Below are 17,346 nucleotides of genomic sequence, written 5' to 3' on the forward strand. Positions count from 1 at the left end.
AGCAATGAAAGTGAGATGAAGTATCAAGAGTGGTCGCGTATAGGGTAATGTCAAGCTATGCATTCTCGAAAGTCTCTGATACACTCCAGTATTGAAAGAAAGACAAAGAGAGAGCTACTTGTGTGAAGGTGAACAAAAGGGGAGCTGCACGGAAAGAGGAGTGGGAGCAAAATCCCCAAAGTATTTTGATAGACTATTTAAATCCAAGAGAAAAAGCTGTATCTTAGAAAAGTGAATCCTGGAAAGATGAACCTTTGTGAAACATGAAACCAGCACGGCTTAAGCTTGGGGAAGGGAACTCTGAGCGGCCTAAAGGACCTGTAAGATTTAAAAAGCTTGGGGAAGGGAACCTCAAGGGAATCATTGAACTTTTGTGAAACCTGAGAGGCTTAATCTTGAGGAAGGGAATCCTGAGAGGCCTAAAGGAGCAGTAAACTTAAGGAAGTTTGGGGACGGCAGCCCCAAGATAATCCTACAAACCTTTGTGAAGTGATTTGTTTTGAGTAGCGCCTTCAAGAGCCAATGGGACTCCTTTTGAATTGACTTCTTTTGCACTGGCAAAGCGAAACCTTAAGATAAGGCCACCTGCCAACAGCCCTGTTTTATGCTCCTTTTTGGAACACTCTTTTCTTTAAGAAACTCCCAACACAACCCATTTGTTTAAAGTGTGAAGGCAAGAAAAGGTTTGACGCAGACAGACTTTGTTTTGGGACTTACTGACATCGACCATCCTTAGACACATCAGTTGAGGGAATACCCTGAAGTAGAGATAGGGCAAGATAGGCATTCATCGCAACCCGAGCCTTACAATAAATGTTTTTAAACGTGTAGGCTTGTGTGTCTGTGCCAATTCCTGATACCATGCCTACCTCACAACAGCAAGTATTCTAGCCAGCTGATGTCAATCACACAACCAGTGGCTACCTAGTAGAACCTGACATAGTACAGAAAGCCCCAGTAGTTTGGGAAAGCTGTGACAATAAGGTGCTGGAGGCACAGGCAGGTGGAGATTGCTTGCTGATGTGGCCAGTAGGTTGAACGTGCTGAGTAGGTAGCAGAGCAGAAGGAAGAGGAGAAGGTGGTGCAGGAGAAAATTAGAGGGACGGAGGAGAGAATCCATAACGGAGAGCTGAAGGAGGGAACATCTAAGAACAATGAGGCGTGGGAGAAAACCCAGGGTGCAAAGTAGCTTGTGAAAAGCAGTAATAAACATCAGGATTAAGCGGTGGTGGAGGTGGCACAGGTGGGAAGATGGTGGAGGTGGAGGAAGATCAAAGAGACCAGATGAGAGGTGGTAGTGTGGTGGTTGAAAAGGTGGAAGGGGAAGAACTCACTGTGAAATTCAGGAAAGGAGAGAGGTGGAGAGGAAGAAAGATAAGGGCGAATGTTAGACTGTGTGAGGGAACAAGATGTTACTTCTCCCACTGTATCCAGAAGCTATGAGTCCTAAGAACAAAAACCACTTTTGGGAGGGAGCTACGAAAAGGCAGTCGTTCAGTGAAGGAAACATTTAAATCCACTTCTCATCAAGGAGGCTGATCAAAGGAGACAGGACCTTGGTGAAAATTCAAGCATGTGATCCCCAAACTGATTGGAAGGGCTCTGTACTGGTAATGCTGACTCACAACTGTGAACCTGAGGAAACTCTGGTAGCACGGACGAATGTGAGGATGTGTGTAGACCATACCTAATGATCCTAAACTATTGTTTGTTGGAATGAGAGGGATAATTCTTTGTATGATATGATATGCATTTATAACGCGCCTATACACAAGTGTTTCAAAGCGCGATGAGGCAAGGAAGGGGGGGAACAAGGGAGGACAGACAACGATCCTACTAGGCCAAGTGTCATTCAGATCGCGCAAGTGCAGGGGCGGGGGTAGAGGAAAAGTGCGAGGGGAAAGGTGAGGGGGGCAGTGCAGTACAAGGGATCAAACATTGTAGGGTCTCCAACTTGATATGAGCTGGCAAGATTAATACAATTTCATGCCTTAAAACAGCGAACTAGACAGTAGGGCTCAGACCTCTTCTATACTCTTATGTAGGGGTTATTTTGGATGGGAAATTCTGTGGTCACTACATCACTGAAAACTCAGGGAAGGATATACTCACCGGAGAAGGGGAGTTGAGAACAGAAATCTGAAAGCCAAATTGCCATCCTCCTCCAATGCCAAGCACAAAAATCATCTGAAGGAGCACTCGGTACCGCAACTGTGAAGAGAAGAATATTCCATTAGAAGCTGTATGACACCCCCAGCACCCATCATGCCTAGCTTTCCTGCTCTACTCCCCAACATTCCATTAGGCATACCATGTAATGTGGGAAGGACCCAGGCTGTGAACGCTAGGAATATATAGAGCAACACTGCACCCTTAACCACCTTTGGGTGCTTCCAGAAGGCCAGGTCATCTTACCTCTCTATTCCTTCGCAATTTCCCTAAGGTGGGCAAAATAAAACAACAAATATAAAAGAATGGAGTACAAGGGGACCGCCTTCATGAAGAAACAGATCCCCAAAATATGAAAGTAGAGCAGCAAGTGTGCCGGGGGAGAGAAAAAGAACAAATGTCCCTGAATCGCTTCTACACTGAAAATAGTGATCCAGTGTTTTTTCATTGCCTCTCATTCTGGTCTTCGGCCTCTTTTATAATGGCTCAGAATTTTGGAGTATTCTCGGGTACAGATGCAATGGGATATTTTCTGAAAACCACCAGGTCTTAATTAAGTGGTGAAACTAGAACTACACCAGAGACTTGTGCTTTCAAAGCCACCAGGCCACATCTTCTCCCACCATTGGCTCCAGCACTCTGCAATGGTCAGGTCATCTTCCTTAACCTCTTGTTCAGGTTTTGTTTGGATCCAAGTTTTGTTTGAAGCCATGTCGTGACTTTGTTTTATCCCTTTGCGTCACAGTTTGCGCCTAGTACACATGTCAGGGGCATCAGAAGAAAAGCCATCTTGTCTAAGGGCATTATCTAAAAAGAATTTAGGAAATAGGGGGAAACCAGAAGGATCACCTCCTACTTGTCTCTCAGGTGTACTAACGAGTGTGAGCACACGCATGCAAAACATATGAACAACTGGCAATGCTCTACTCAGAGATTAGACTCCATAGAAATGTCAAGCTCAGAACATTACATAGTATGCCAAACATATTGGATTGAGCTGCAGTAATTATTTTGCAGAAGTCAGTGCAGAGTACTGAGGAGTCATGTGGGCTGACTCAAACCAACAATGTATGAGTCCATGGTTACTGCAGAAGCAGTGCATTTTGTTCTGCCATTTTCTCGCTATCAGCCGTTTACTGCTCACATGAGTATTGCGGCCGAACATATCAAATTGTTTACAAAACGTTGATGTGAAACTATTGAGAGTGGGGGGGTTGGGAGGACATCGGGGGTTTGGTGGGGCTGCAGAAGTTCTCCCCCGCATTCATTTTCGCATTGATTTGTTGTAAACTATTCAACGTTTTCGGCCACGCAGTAATGGATGCGCAGTCATCACATAGATCCATTTACTCTTGGTGTTTCATGCTGTGCAGATGAGATCATGGAACGATAATCAGTACACACATTTCAACCATGCACTAATTTCAGCGAGGCCACAGACTCCTTTTCGAGGTTGTGTGTACCTCCGTAGAAATGGTGCTTATGATGCAGGCTTAGTGCTGATGTGAGTCACTAAAGAAGGGGTGAGGTGGGATTTAGCTTAGCACAGTGTAGTGTAGGGTGCTAACAACTAACATGTTTAAACACTAACACTACTAATGACTAATCGTATCAAGACTAATACTAATAATTATTAGTAATTAGACTGGAGTTGCTTAGGCCATAGTCCACACTGCAAGCCCTGGTTGCAGGGGCATTCACATCGCGAGGTTGGCTTAGAAAATAAATGCAAAGATTGAAAGCTGAACTGCAGTGTGCCGGGAGCTCAGAGCACAATGAAACAGCAGAATGTGTTTTTACAAAGACAGCTTCTTTGTTGGAACCGGAAAAACACAGAGGGTGTCAGGATGCTATGTAGCACATTAATCTGGGTTGGAGAAAAAGTGCAGTACAAGGGTCATTGAGGAAGGAGAATCTCAAGAACTGGCAAGTTACTGGGTGTGGGCTGAAGATGGGCGGTATTTGTCTAGAAACATTATTCATGACATCATGATTTATGCAGGGATCAGGGAAAAGGCAGTAAATATTCTATAGGAAGAGCTAGGCAAGGGGCAGGTGAAGCAGAGAAAGGCTTATAAGCCAGAGAAGGAGCAGAGAGAGGTGGACCACGAGAGGAGCGAGAGTGAAGATAAGGAGAGAGGAACTACCCCTTCCCCCTTTCTCTTTCCACACAAACACTGGGCAGAGGAAGAGGGCGACTGAGAGTAACAAGATTAACTCTTATACATCGTATTGAAAATGGCCCGCTGATTGGGTCAGGCAAAGTCAGGCACATGACTCTAAGTGCATACATCTGATACCAATTAGCTCTCCTCAAGCGGATAAAAGGCAGAACATAGAGACACACTCTGAGCAAGGTGGAACACAAGTACGCGCAGAACTTCCAGGGCGAAGGTGAACCTTCTGGAGCAGAACAACAGACTGAGTGATGAGAGCTACAGGTAGAGGACCCCAGGAGTTCCTTGCAGGAGGTCGTTGCCTCCAAAAGGCCGCACAAGGTACGCGGAGAAGGCTGAATCCCAAAAAAGAAGGCTGCATAGTGTTTCAAGGATGCCAGCGACCCTCCAGGGTGAACAGCAGAGATGGGAAGGCGAGGCCAAGTCTTTGGTACTAACCTTGACTCACAAATTGGAAGAAAGTAAAAGACAAGTAAGAAACTCACACAGCCGGTGAGTTGACAAGCGACGTGAAAGACCAGTGTGTGCTCAAGATAGATTGAAGTAGCAACATTATATCGCAAAATTGAAGGCTGCACGCGTGTGGATGAGACGAGAAGAAAGGCAGACCTGCGTATGAACTTTGAAATAACGAAAGCTGTAAAGTCAGCAATACAGAATAACAGCGTGGTCCGGCGAAAGGAAGTAGCCCACTTCAAAGTCTCTGTGAAAGGTGAAAAGGTTGTAAAGAGAAAGTGAATGAACTGTAAAGTCAAGGTGATTGAAATGAACCCCTAGAGAAAGGGGAAGCAAAAGGCTGAACATTAAACTTTGATGCATAATAGAGTGAACTACCCAGGGGTAAATAACATATGAGTGTGAGTTGAAAGCTGGAAAGTCAATGCAATCCTGCGGAGGACTGTCAGAAAAGCCACGCACAATCGAAAGTCGTCAACATCAGGAAATGGTCCAAGCCTGACTCAGAGAGACCAGAAGTATAATAAGTTAGGAGAAGGGAACCCCTCAAAGATGTGAGTTAATCTTGGAGAAGGGAACCCCTTCAAATGTTGTGAACATTTGCTTTAAGAGGTCTGAGCCCGACAGCTGGGGACCACTGTGAATGTTTTGCTAACCTGTGTTTTTTGGAAATTGGAAAGAAAGACCTTAACGTGGAAGGACGAGTGGGTTTTGAACTGCTTTGTGTTAAGAGCCTGAGCCAGAGTGTTTGGTATTGTCTACAGGACCTGCCTTCCTCCGTGCTGTCCTACGTGGGTAGGAAAGCTGACTCAGCCACATGTATTCTTTTGAACACTGACTTTCCTTTACATACCTAAATTCTTTTCACACTTTTTGTACTAGCTGAAGGCATGCATTAGGTTTTTGTTAGTATAGGCCATTTTGATTTGATGGACACAACTAGGACTGTTTTGTTTATGAGTTGATGGTTGGGACTACTCCCATCCTAGCTATAGGGTAAATTAGGAGTTTCTGTCACGACCCTCACCCAAAACCCCCTCTGGCAAACCCATTGGGCAGGTGGAGTCAGGACTCGGACCTCTAGAGCCTGGCATCCTCTTCAAAAGCCCTCATGGGGCCATCCTGGCGCCTATGGCACCAGGCTCATACACCATGAACAACAATGTACTTGGGAACTACTTTATTATATTGTCAGCCAACATGGAGGCATCCACATAGCTTGATTCCTAAGAACCAAGCTATGCGGTCTAGTGTTTTAGGTGTGGCAGGCCTGGAACTACTTTCCCTGGTACTACTTTACCTCGGCTATATAAACCACACCCTGACTGCATAACATGCTTCGTGTTACTTTGCAGCTTGCAACGTGACGTTCACCGTGTCCAGCTATTCCCTCGAACCTCGGAGAAGCAGAACCTGCAAGGACACAAAAGGAACATCATTAGCAGCAGCATGTTACCTGCAGTCTTCATCTTTAAACACTTGCAGCTACTGAGAACAGCTTCCTCGAATCTGCACGCCTCCCGGACAGAACGACCTGAAAGAGGAAGATAGAGGCAGGAGACATTTACAAATTACGAACTGCTGAAAAGGCTTACCTGGCTGGTCGCCTCTTGGCTGGCACCACTCCGGACATTCCACTCGAGCTGAAGAACACCGCGACCTATAAGGAAGGAAAACACAGGTTAGCAAAGGCAAGACTTCGCAGCGCTGCGCATAGCACTTACTTACCGCATCATAGCGCTCTTAATGTGCCATCATTTACCAGCGGGGCTCAACCAAGCCAGTACGCCGCGCTGAAGCTCTGCATACCTAATGGAGAAAAAAGAGACATTTTAAACAAAGAAAGGCATGCAGGATAGCAACAAAACTAAAGAACAGCAATAAGACATACCTGAACAATATCAAACGGGCCGGCGTCAGTGAAGTAACTGGACAGCACTCGCCCATGAAAGACAACGCACCCCTGCAAAGAAGGCAGGACGGAGAGCACGCCTAATTCTACCACAAAGTGAGGAGAGGGCGCCAGAGGGACTGAAAGCATACGGGGGTGGAGGGAGGATAGTTACCCCAGTCGGTCAGTCTTGAACATAGTCCTCCTGTATTTTCAGGCAGAACCTTCCCCGTAAACCACATCAGGGCAAAGCTGAGAAGCATACCAGCGAGTAACCCGGCTGGGTGGCGTCCCTGTGGATACCAGGTGAGCGTAACAGTTTCTCCAACCGATTGAAACTTTAATAACGGTTTTACAAATTGTACCTTTTGTGTCAGTGTCATACTTGTGATACTATGCCTTCCTTACACTTACAAACAATATTATTCTCTCCCAAAAAAGTACATCCAGGCAGATGTTTTCCTAATGTTTTCTCATATCTTGTGCATGTAAATGTCGCATTGTGTGCTGAAGTTTTCAAGTGAGCACATAAAGGTACATGTTTTTTTTGCAAAAAATTTTTTTATTGGTTTTAGTACAAACATTGCATCAGGTGTTAGCGAATGCATAAAGGGCGCTGCGAGCAGCGACTTTGAGCTTCAAGATGCAAGTAGTAAAACAGCAAAACAAAACAACAATAATAACAGGTCAGGGGACAGGTCCGGGGGAAGGGCAGACAATTAATTTAGCCCTGGAGGGTTGAGATGGGTTACAAGTGGGCGGGGGTGGATCCTTGAAAATCTATTAGGCGCTGGGTCATGAGTGGGTGGCAGCGCATGTCGGTTTGTCCGGGGCTTGCTGTATTGTTCCTGGGTGTAATCACCAACGGGGTTTTGGGCCAGTCTAGGCCTCAGCTACTGCATTGTCCCTTCTGTATTTATTCGGTATTGTCCATCCAGCGCAGGGAGGGGGGTTGACGTACCAACCCTGGGAATTTCTTGGTGTAGTCCAAAAAGGGGGCCCATGTAAGGGAGAATTTGTCTCTGTTTCCAAATCGGAGGGCCGTTATCTTTTCAGCTGCCCTCTGGGTTTTTCCACAGCCTAGCTATGGTGGGAGCATAACTCTGCTCTGTGCCCGGAGAGGGGGAATTGGCCCTCCCCGCTTGATCCCAATAAAGCGATGCCCGGGTCCCATGGGATGGAGAGCCCTGTGATTTGCTTAATGTGATCCAGCACTGATTTCCAGAATTGGATAGATTTGGGACATGACCAAAACAGATGGAAGAGTGAACCTTTGTCTGGGCATCCTCTCCAGCAAGCCGGGGGGATTGAGGGGTTGCATTTATTTAGTGTCTCTGGGGTCCGATACCACCTGAAGCATACCTTGAATGCTCCTTCCTTGTTGGACACGCACTTCGAGCTTCTGTTTGCTCTTGTCCAGATGTGGTTCCGCTCCTCCAGCTCGATCGGCCTCCCGATGTCATTTTCCCATTTCAGCATGTATGGCTCTTTGCGGGATGGGTCTGATCTGTCCAAGAGCTTGTAGAGGGTGGAGATTCTGCCCTTTGGAGGGGAGCCTGTGAGGGTGAGTTCCAGGGCTGTAAGGGCCCTAGTTCCATGACGCTTCATCTCTCTGTTCGAGAGCCAGTGGCGGAGCTGGGTGTATTTGAATCTTTCGCTCTCTGGCACGTCGAACTTTGCCTTACAGGCCTCGAAGTCTAGAGGGCTTCCCTCCTCGTAAAAATCTTGTATCTTCTCCAGCCCTCCAGCTTTCCATCTCCTGAAGTTACTGGGGATGCAGCCTGGGGTGAATTCTGGGTTTCCCCAGACCGGGGTGAGTGGGCCCGTCGTGCCGCGGACACTCCACAGTCGCGCCGCTCCCTTCCAGCTTTTAACTGTGTTTTCAGTTGCCGACAGAGGACCCGTTCCCTTGATTGCGTTGGGGTCCTTCAGGTGTGGCAATGAGGAAATAAGGACTGGACTCCAGGCCTCCTCCAGCTCCAGCCAGCAGGGCTTGGAGGCGGCGGGGAGCCAAGCGAACGCCGATGAGAGCTGGGCGGCCAGAACATATCTTGCAGCGTCGGGTGCTCCCAGTCCCCCCGCTTCCCGACCCCGGATCATGATCCTTCGCGGGATGCGAGGCTGTTTCCCTTCCCAGATAAATCTCATGATGTTCTTTTGTAACTTCTGGATCTCTTGCTTCGGGATTGTAGTGGGTATGGCCACACACTGGTACAGGAGTCTAGGTATGAGGTTCATCTTTACGGCCGTGATTCTTCCCAACCAGGAGATCTCCTGTTTTTGCCAGCGTGAGAGATCGGATTTGAGCTCTTTCAGGAGTGCCGGGAAGTTGGCTTTGTATAGTCTGCTTGAAACGGCAGGGAGCTGGACCCCCAGATACGGGAGGTTCTTTCTGGCCCAGGGGATCTGATATTCTCTCTCCAGGTCCGATAGTAGCTGGCTGGGAAGGTTGATGCTTAAAGCTGTGGACTTGGTGAGGTTGACCTTAAACCCCGAAGCTTCCCCGAAATCCAGTAGTTCTTTCCACAGGGCTTTCATGGAATCCTCTGGCTTGGTTAAAGTGAGGAGGACGTCGTAGGCGTACAGGGCGGCTTTATATATTTGAGACTTGACCACCAGACCCTGGATTCCTGCATTGTGGCGAACCCTGATCGCGAATGGCTCCATGGAGAGGGCGAAAACCAGGGGGGACAGGGGACACCCCTGCCTGGTGCCTCTTGAGATTTTGATCGGGTCGGACTTGGCCCCATTCATCCTGAGGCTGGTGGATGGGTGTTGGTAGTTTGCTAGTGTCCATTTTATGAAGTTTGGGCCGAAGCCAAAGTGTGTAAGTGAGTTTCGGATATAGCCCCAGTCGAGCATGTCGAAGGCTTTATGTGCATCCAATGATAATACCATCAATGCCTGCCCCCTTCTATTGGCGGATTCGATGACGTTGATGGTTCTTCTTATATTATCGTGGGTGCATCGGCCGGGTATGAATCCCGTCTGATCCGGGTGGATGATTGAGGGAAGCAGGGGGGCCAACCTATTCGCGAGGGATTTGGTGAAGATTTTTGCGTCATAGTTCAGGAGGGTGATGGGTCTGTAGGAGGCACACTGGCTCCGGTCCTTTCCGGGCTTCAGCAGGAGCACGGTTATTGATTCTTCCATTGAGGGGGTTGTCGTGCCTGAGAGGAGGAATGAGTTAAATAAGGTAGCCAGTTGGGGAGATAAGATGTGTGAGAATTTTTTGTAGAATTGAGCTGTAAGCCCATCTGGGCCAGGGGTTGAGTTTTTCAATTTAGATATGGTTTCACTGACTTCTTCTGCCGAAAAGGGGGCCTCCAGGGCATCAAGTTGTGGGGATGGGGCGGCGATATGTGCTTCTGCAAGATATTTGGTGTGCGCTGTTTCGGCCGTAGGAGCACCCGACATGATCATTCTGTGGTGAGAAGCCATGAATTCGATTTTCTCCTTAATGGAGTAGCGGAGGGTCCCTTGCGCATCCGCGAGGTTGTGGATGAGGTTCCTCGTTCGTAGTTTTTTTAATTTGTGGACCAAGAGCCGGTTTGCTTTGTTGCTGTGGACGTAGTAAAACTGTTTGGTATATGTTAGCGCCCTGGCCGCTTTGTCGGCTAGGTGCATTTCTCAGGAGCGTTTCGCCCTTTGTAGCGTGCGGCTCGCTTTCCTGTTCGGGCCTCGTTTAAGAATCTTTTCCGCTTCTGACACCTCCGCTTCCAGTGCGTCCTGTTGCAGCTTGCCAAGTCATCTAAGTCTAGCTGTGCAGTCGTTTGCCGTGCCCCTAATGACAGGTTTCATAGCGTCCCATATCATTGCCAGCGAGGAGTCTTTGGGGGTATTTTCCCTGAAGTAATTTTTGAGGGCTTCTGCCATTTCTGTTCTGATTGCGATGTCAGCTAGGATGTGGTCTTGCAGTTTCCATTGTCTCTGGGGAGGTTCCGGGAGGCCTGATACCCTCAGATTCAAAATAACTGGAGCATGATCCGAGAGGGCTCTGAGCCCGATTTGGATGGTTTCGACGCAGGGTATGAGGATGCTTGAGATTAGAAGCAGATCAATCCGTGAGTGACCCAGGTGTACGTGGGAGAAGAAAGTGTAGTCCCTTTCTCTCTCATTGGCCAGTCTCCATACATCTATTGTGTCAGTCTCCCTTAGGAATTCCGCCATGGCGATCGCTTTGCTGAAATCCTCTTTTGATGGAGGAAGCGACTTGTCTAGGTATGGGTCGGGAGCCAGGTTGAAGTCGCCCCCTATGAACACGCGACCTTCTGAGAAGGCGGTGAGTATTGGTATGAGCTTCCGGAGGAAGGTGCTTTGCCCTGTATTTGGGCAGTATATAGCGGCTATCGTGATGGGAAGCTCCAACAGGAGGCCCTTCAGTAGGAGATAGCGCCCCTCGGGGTCTCGCTTGGTGGTGATATTGGATAAGGGTAAGTCTCGGCTTAGCAGAATGGCTACCCCTCTCTTCTTGAGGTCCGCGGAGGCGAAGAATCTTTTGGTATAGCGCTGAAAGGTTATGCAGCGTTCGTCGCTCCTGAGTAGATGAGTCTCTTGCAAGCAAATGATGTCGGGCGCCATTCGGGAGAGCCTGTGTTCCACGGCCTTCCTTTTCCTGGGGGAGTTCAGACCCTGAACGTTCCAGGTCAGGAGTGAGAGTTCTCTATCCGGTTGAGACATCATTGGGTGGGATTGATAGAGGCTTTTACCCTGGGTATTTTGGATTGCGGAGCTGGGGACCCTTCAGATCTGGAAGGCCTCTTCGCTACTGCCCTGAAGACGCCAGGCTGAAGGGAGTGCGCATCGTCAGCTTGCATTTTGGCTGTCCTTTCCCTCTCGCCATACGCTCGAGTTCCAGCCCATTTCCCCCTGACCAAGGAGAACCAAAAACGTGAACTAGAACAGAACTTAAAACAACAAACAGGTAAAGGTATCCAGGCCAGCCTTCTACCAACAGGGCTGTCAGCTGGGCCACAGATGCCATCCGTGTCGGAGACCAGGAGGTCTCATGCTGTAGTGGTGAAGGTTTTGCAGAGTGAGAGATCCTGCCGCCGGTCGCCCAGGCCGATAGACTCATGTAGTTGGAGGGTAACTCGGTGGCGACGTTGCTGGGCTAGGAGGTTGTAAGGCTCTAGGTTTGAGGACTGGGCTTCCAGGGGGCGGTCAAGAGAATGCTGTGTGACTTTGATGAGGGACAGCATGGAGCTGAGCCATTCGGGATTTCAGTGAGAGTCAGTGTTTTTCCCCCTTGCCAGGGGGCCGCGTATCCTGCGTCGACCGACCACCCGGGTCCAGGGGCGGAGAGAACCCCCCGCAGCCCCCTCGGGGGAGCGGGCCGGACCCTTTGGGATCGCCTCCTCCGTGTCTGGGTCCATAAATGCAGCCGCTTCACGTGGAGATGGGATTTGCAGAGGTTTTCCCTCCCAGGTGAAGGAGAGGCCCGAGGGGAAGCTCCAACGATAGGTGATCTTGCGTTCCCGGAGCCAGTCAGCCATGGGTTTCAGAGCTCTTCGTTTGGCTAGGGTGGAGGCGGCTAAGTCTTGAAATAGGGCTATCTCTGAGTCGCGGAAGTGGATTTGACCCATGGCCCTGGCCTCTTGCATAATCTCCTCCTTGAGTTTATAGAAATGGACCCTGACCAGGACATCGGCTGCCCCGTTGGATCTCTGCCTGGGTCTAGCCCTGTGTACTCTGTCCAGCTCCAGGGGGGAGTTATCTGGGAGGGTGATGATGTGGCGGAGGAGGTCGGAAACATAAGATGGGAGGTCATTCTCCGAGACTGCCAACGGGATTCCCCGGATTCTGATATTGTTCCGCCTCGAACGGTTTTCGGCGTCCTCTTGTCTAGCTTCCAGCGCCTCGCACCTACACTCCAGGGCCCTTATCCTGTCCGCCCCCTCTCCGATCTCAAAGTTCTGCTCGCATAGTGTAGTCTCGATCTCCTCGGTTCTTGCCTCCACCTCCCCCACTCTCTTGTCAAGCTGGGCAATTTGGGACTTGACTTCTTCAGTGCCCTTGTGGAATTCCCTGGTGAGGGCCGATAGAAGGTTCTGGAGATCTGCCTTCGTGACCGCTTGTGAAGCTTGGTCCTCAGGATGGCCGTTCCCGGCCCCAGCCTCACTACGTTCGCCCCTCTTGCTTTTTTCCCCCCCAGCGGGCATGGTCAAAAGAGTGGAAATGTCAGATTGTTTGGAGGCTTTGCCTGATTTAGACATGTCGCACTGGAGCAACCCCTCCAGCCAGGACAGAGGGGAGGGGGGGCAACCAGCCAGGCCCGGGGGGCAGCGGAGCGTCCAGGTGGGATTGGATGCGGCAGGTGCCGCCTTACCTTATGGCGGTGGTTTAGGAAGTCTGCCTCCCCCCTCCGGAGGTGGGCCAGAAGCGTGTTTACGCGGTAGGAAGTCCAGGAGATCTGGGGTGCGGGGCAGGCGGTGGTGGGTGCCCCGAAGCGTGGAGTGTCCTACGAGCAGGGAGGCACCAGGGCCTCGGGCCGAGTCTCCTGACTACTGTTTCGGTGCGTTGAGGGGGGGGGAGCGACGAGGTCGAGGGCCGCCGCGTGGATCACGGCAGGCAATGATGGAGGGAGAGCCTTAGATGAGCTGCTGATATAGAGGGGGGGACTTCTCGTGAGAGGATCGCCTTGGTTCCAAGGATGGGCTCCCTCCCTGGAGGCTGCGCTGGGAGACGTAGTCACTGCAGGCCCCCGAGGCGGGCCGGCTCCGTCCACGCCAGAGCGAGCGGCCCCAGGTGCCCGCCGCCAGCTGAAGCCGAGAAGAGGGTGGGGGTTGTAAAGCGGGAGTACCAGGTCCCGGGCCGTCTCCCTCCGTTGACAGGAGCAGGAGGAGTGTAATCGGGGGGAGGCGGATGTCAGCTTGAGGCCGTCCGGAATCCGGGCTGGAGGCTTCACGACACGCCCCGCAGGGCCGCCGGCTTGGGGGCCGGGGCCACTCTGACTCGCCGCGGCCGGCCCAGCCCGCCGATGGATGCGAGTGCCTCCCCCGCCGGGGACAGGGAGCAGCCGGGAGAGGCAGCCGAGAATGGGGGGGAAGAAGCGAGGAGGCCCACGGTCCCGCAGCGGCTCAGCCCAGCGGGGGAGGTGACAGATCCGCTCGGGGCAGGTTCAGTCCGCGGCCGGCGCCGCTGAGGCAGTTCAGGGCCGAAGGACCAGCCCCAGAGCCCCCCACGGGCGAGGCCCCGGGCGGGCGGGTTGAGGACTTCCGCAGGCCGGCAGCAGCGACGAGGGCAGATGCGGCCCTCCCCCTCCCCTCGGCGTCGTCCCCGGAGCGGCGGCAGTGGAGACAGCCGCTAGCAGGTAGGAGAAGGCAGGAGAAGGCACCGCAGCAGGATCCAGGACAGCCGCTATCGGTAGGCGTTTACTCGAATGGCGGGCTCCGCTCCCCGGCCCGGCCCTGGAAGAGGCGCGATGCTCGCGCCGATCAAGGCGTCCCACGCTCGATGGAGCCCAGGAGAGCTGGCCCGCTCATGGGTGGGCGGGCGGGACCCAGTCCAAGTGTGCAACCCAAGGCAGCCGCGGGCTGAGCTTGCGTCTCCCTCATCAGCGGTAGGCCTCGGGTGTAGTAGGGTCCGCCATTTTGAAACTGCTCCGTGGTGGGCTCCTCGTCTCCTTGATCCCAAGATGTCCACCAGATATAGCGTCGTGGCAGGATCGGAGAGCGCCTAGAGCGTGCCCCTGCTTCTGTGCATCACAGCGGTCGTTTTTTCAGGTGGTAGATTCAGGCTTCACCGGGCATTGTGGATGGCAGCGTGGCGCCAGCCGGGAGCTCCTACAGAGCCGAACCGACCGCCATGGCTCCAAGCCACGCCCCCAAAGGTACATGTTTATGAAAGCCTGTTTCCTGGTCTTTTTTTAATGTGATTTGTTTATTTGGTGATCAGAATTACTAATGTGAAAATGAGTGTGCCTGGCATTAGACCAGGTCTGGTATCTCCCTAGCTAAGGGTCCCATATTAAAAAACAAGGTATAATCATGAGTGGATTCCCCATTCTTTAGCCAACGAAAGTCAGGAAACACATATCCCTGCACAGAGTGAGAGTGGCCTGTATATATATTTCCGGACATTTTTGGTGGAGAATGCGTGCACATTTTGGCCAGGTGCAGTTGCTGGGCATGGCCTCTGTGTAGCTTGGTCATACTGTGTTGTGCTGGGTGAACTTTGAATTTTTGTTTCTCTTCTTTTTTTTATTGCTTCAGTGACATAAGTGACAGCGGTTCATTGCTGATAAGACAAAAATAGAAATAGCTGTCCTTTGCGCATATGAAGAAACCATCTAAAAATATTTTAAGTTTCTTGGCGAGAATGAACAGTGTCAGAGATAAGGGAATAATGCCCTGAGAAATTGTATGCAGAAGGGACTGTTTTACAGGTGTGTTTATTAAGACCTTTTAATTCTGAGGATCAGAAGACACAGGGCCTCATTACGACCCTGGCGGAGAGGGTTTTACGCCAGCGTAGTGCATGGCGTACCTCTCCGCCATACTACGAGTTCCCGTAGCGCCATGGCGGCCTTTTCCGCCTGGTTTTACCAGGCGGAGAAAACCATGGCGCTACGGGACCTCGTTGTTAATTACGCCACCGTATTTTACGGTGGCGTAATTAACTCCTTCCCCACTCCCATTATACCCTATGGGGCAAAAATGGGAATGGGGAAGGGCAGAATGGGGATTGGGGATTTACCGCCCCGCCAAGGTCGGAATGGGGCGGTAAATCCGCCAACCCCCATGGCGCTATCGGCGGCTTTCCGCCATGCTTCGCGGTGCATTTAGCACCGCGAAATCCGCCTGGGTCGTAATGAGGCCCACAGACTGATTCTTTGGTTCGGCTGGGTGCAAAAGTGTGGTTTGCTTTAGATAGGCTAATTAAACTGAGAATGAAGGTTCATTGCAGGATTACGAGGTGACTTGGCAACTATACCTGGCAACTCTCGCCCGCTGCATTGCCATTTTCTGCTCAAATTTCCAGTGTTATGCTGAAAACACCCAACTCATTTTCAGGCTGCTCTCGACCACCTCCTCTCCCTCTGTCATCTCTGACTGCCTTACTGCCATTCAAGATTGGTGTTCCGACAATAATCTTTATCTGAACGCCAGCGAGACTGAGATCCTCCTCATCGGCACACCTTCTTCATCCTTTCGCCTCCCTCTCTGGCCCGCCTCCCTTGGCCCTCCCCCTACACCCACCTGCGTGGCTATGAATCTCAGGGTCATCTTTGATTCCACACTTTCCTTCTCCGCCCACATCTCTGATGTGTCTAAAAAAATCAAATTTCTTACTGCACCTCCTCAGAGGTACCCTACCCTTCCTCTCCTTCCCCGAGAAGCTCACAGTCTCCCAAGCTCTGGTTCCCTCTAGGTTGGACTACTGCAACAGCCTCTTTCTAAACATTCCTGCCTCTACCCTCCGCCCTCTGCAACTAATCCAGAACAGAACTGCAAGACTTGTCCTTGCCCTCAAGCCCTGGGATCATATCTCTCCAGCTCTGAATTCTCTCTATTGGCTCCCAGGGGATGCAAGGATTAAATTCAAAACCCTCTGCATTGTCCACAAGCCCTTCTGGGGACTGGGTCCAAAATACCTTCAGCTATCCCTCCGCAAATACCTCCCCTCTCGAGCTCTTCACTCCTCTAACTTGAACACCCTCAGGGTCAATAATTTTTCTAAGAAATGAGCTGGAGGTAGATCTCTGTGTTCGGTGGGTGCCTCCCTCTGGAACAGACTCCCTGCCTCTCTGAAACTTGAGGAGAACCATCTCCGGTTCCTCAAACATCTCAAGACCTTCCTCTTTGCTTCTTCCTTTTCCCACGCTCTCCCCTGCTGATCTGTTCTCTTCTGGCACTGTGCACCTGGCCACCCTCTGTCCGCCGGGCCCAGGATCCTGCTCACCCTGCCACCCGCACTGCCTCCTGGCCACCCCTTGCACTAGGGTCTGTATCTGTACCCATACAGCCCCCCCTTTTTTCTTCCTGCACTTTACAGTCCTACCCTGTCTGCTGCCTTAAACCCAGCACTTGCTGGCTGCCCTACCACTGTTTGTTGCCTTTATTATTTATTTATTGTTATTTATCTGTTTCTCCTTAGCCCCGCACTTTCCACTTCTCCCCCCTTCCATGCACTCCCCCCCCCCGTCCCATGCACTTGCACATTCTCAATGTTACTGGGCCTAGTAAGAACGTTGTTTTGTTCTCCCCTGTGCCCCTCCCTTGCCTTGTCGTGCTCTGAAACACTTAGTGTACGAGCGCGATATAAATAAAATATCATTATCATTATCATTATACGCGAGGAAATGTTACAATTGGAAGAGAATTTAAAATAGGGTGAACTCAGTGTACAATTACAGACCAGATATGACAATTTAAACGTGCAGTTGGCACAGAATGAGAGGCAGTTGGTGAATTGTGAAGTGGAAGCTGATCATCTAAAGAAAAATGTGGAAGGTATTAGAAAAGACAGAGATCTTACCTTATTAGAGGTGCAGACACTATGCAAAAGTAGTTCTCAATACTCTAAAGACATACCGTTTTTGGAAGATGAGATTTTCCGGTTCATGTCTAAAGATGATAGAAAGCTGGAAGCAATCCATGAGTATAAAATGAAAGTCACAGATATGAATCAATTAATTGTTAAAGTGGGAAA

The 17,346-nt window shown here is 50.6% G+C and overlaps 1 protein-coding gene across 4 annotated transcripts in view; it reads right to left on the bottom strand.

Moving 5' to 3' along the window:
* LOC138492611 (solute carrier family 2, facilitated glucose transporter member 11-like) overlaps positions 1–17,346 on the bottom strand; it is a 419,436-nt gene that overhangs the window by 269,868 nt on the left and 132,222 nt on the right. For all 4 annotated transcript variants that reach the window (XR_011276228.1, XM_069619902.1, XM_069619903.1 and 1 more), the window contains one exon: positions 2,113–2,211. Coding sequence is in view for 3 of the 4 variants with exons in the window: in XM_069619903.1 (XP_069476004.1) it covers positions 2,113–2,211 (99 nt within the window). In the remaining variant the exon portion in view is untranslated. The remainder of the gene's footprint in view (positions 1–2,112; positions 2,212–17,346) is intronic.

This window comes from Ambystoma mexicanum, chromosome 10, assembly GCF_040938575.1.
Source record: "Ambystoma mexicanum isolate Mex_15411 chromosome 10, UKY_AmexF1_1, whole genome shotgun sequence".
Lineage (NCBI taxonomy): Eukaryota > Metazoa > Chordata > Amphibia > Caudata > Ambystomatidae > Ambystoma > Ambystoma mexicanum.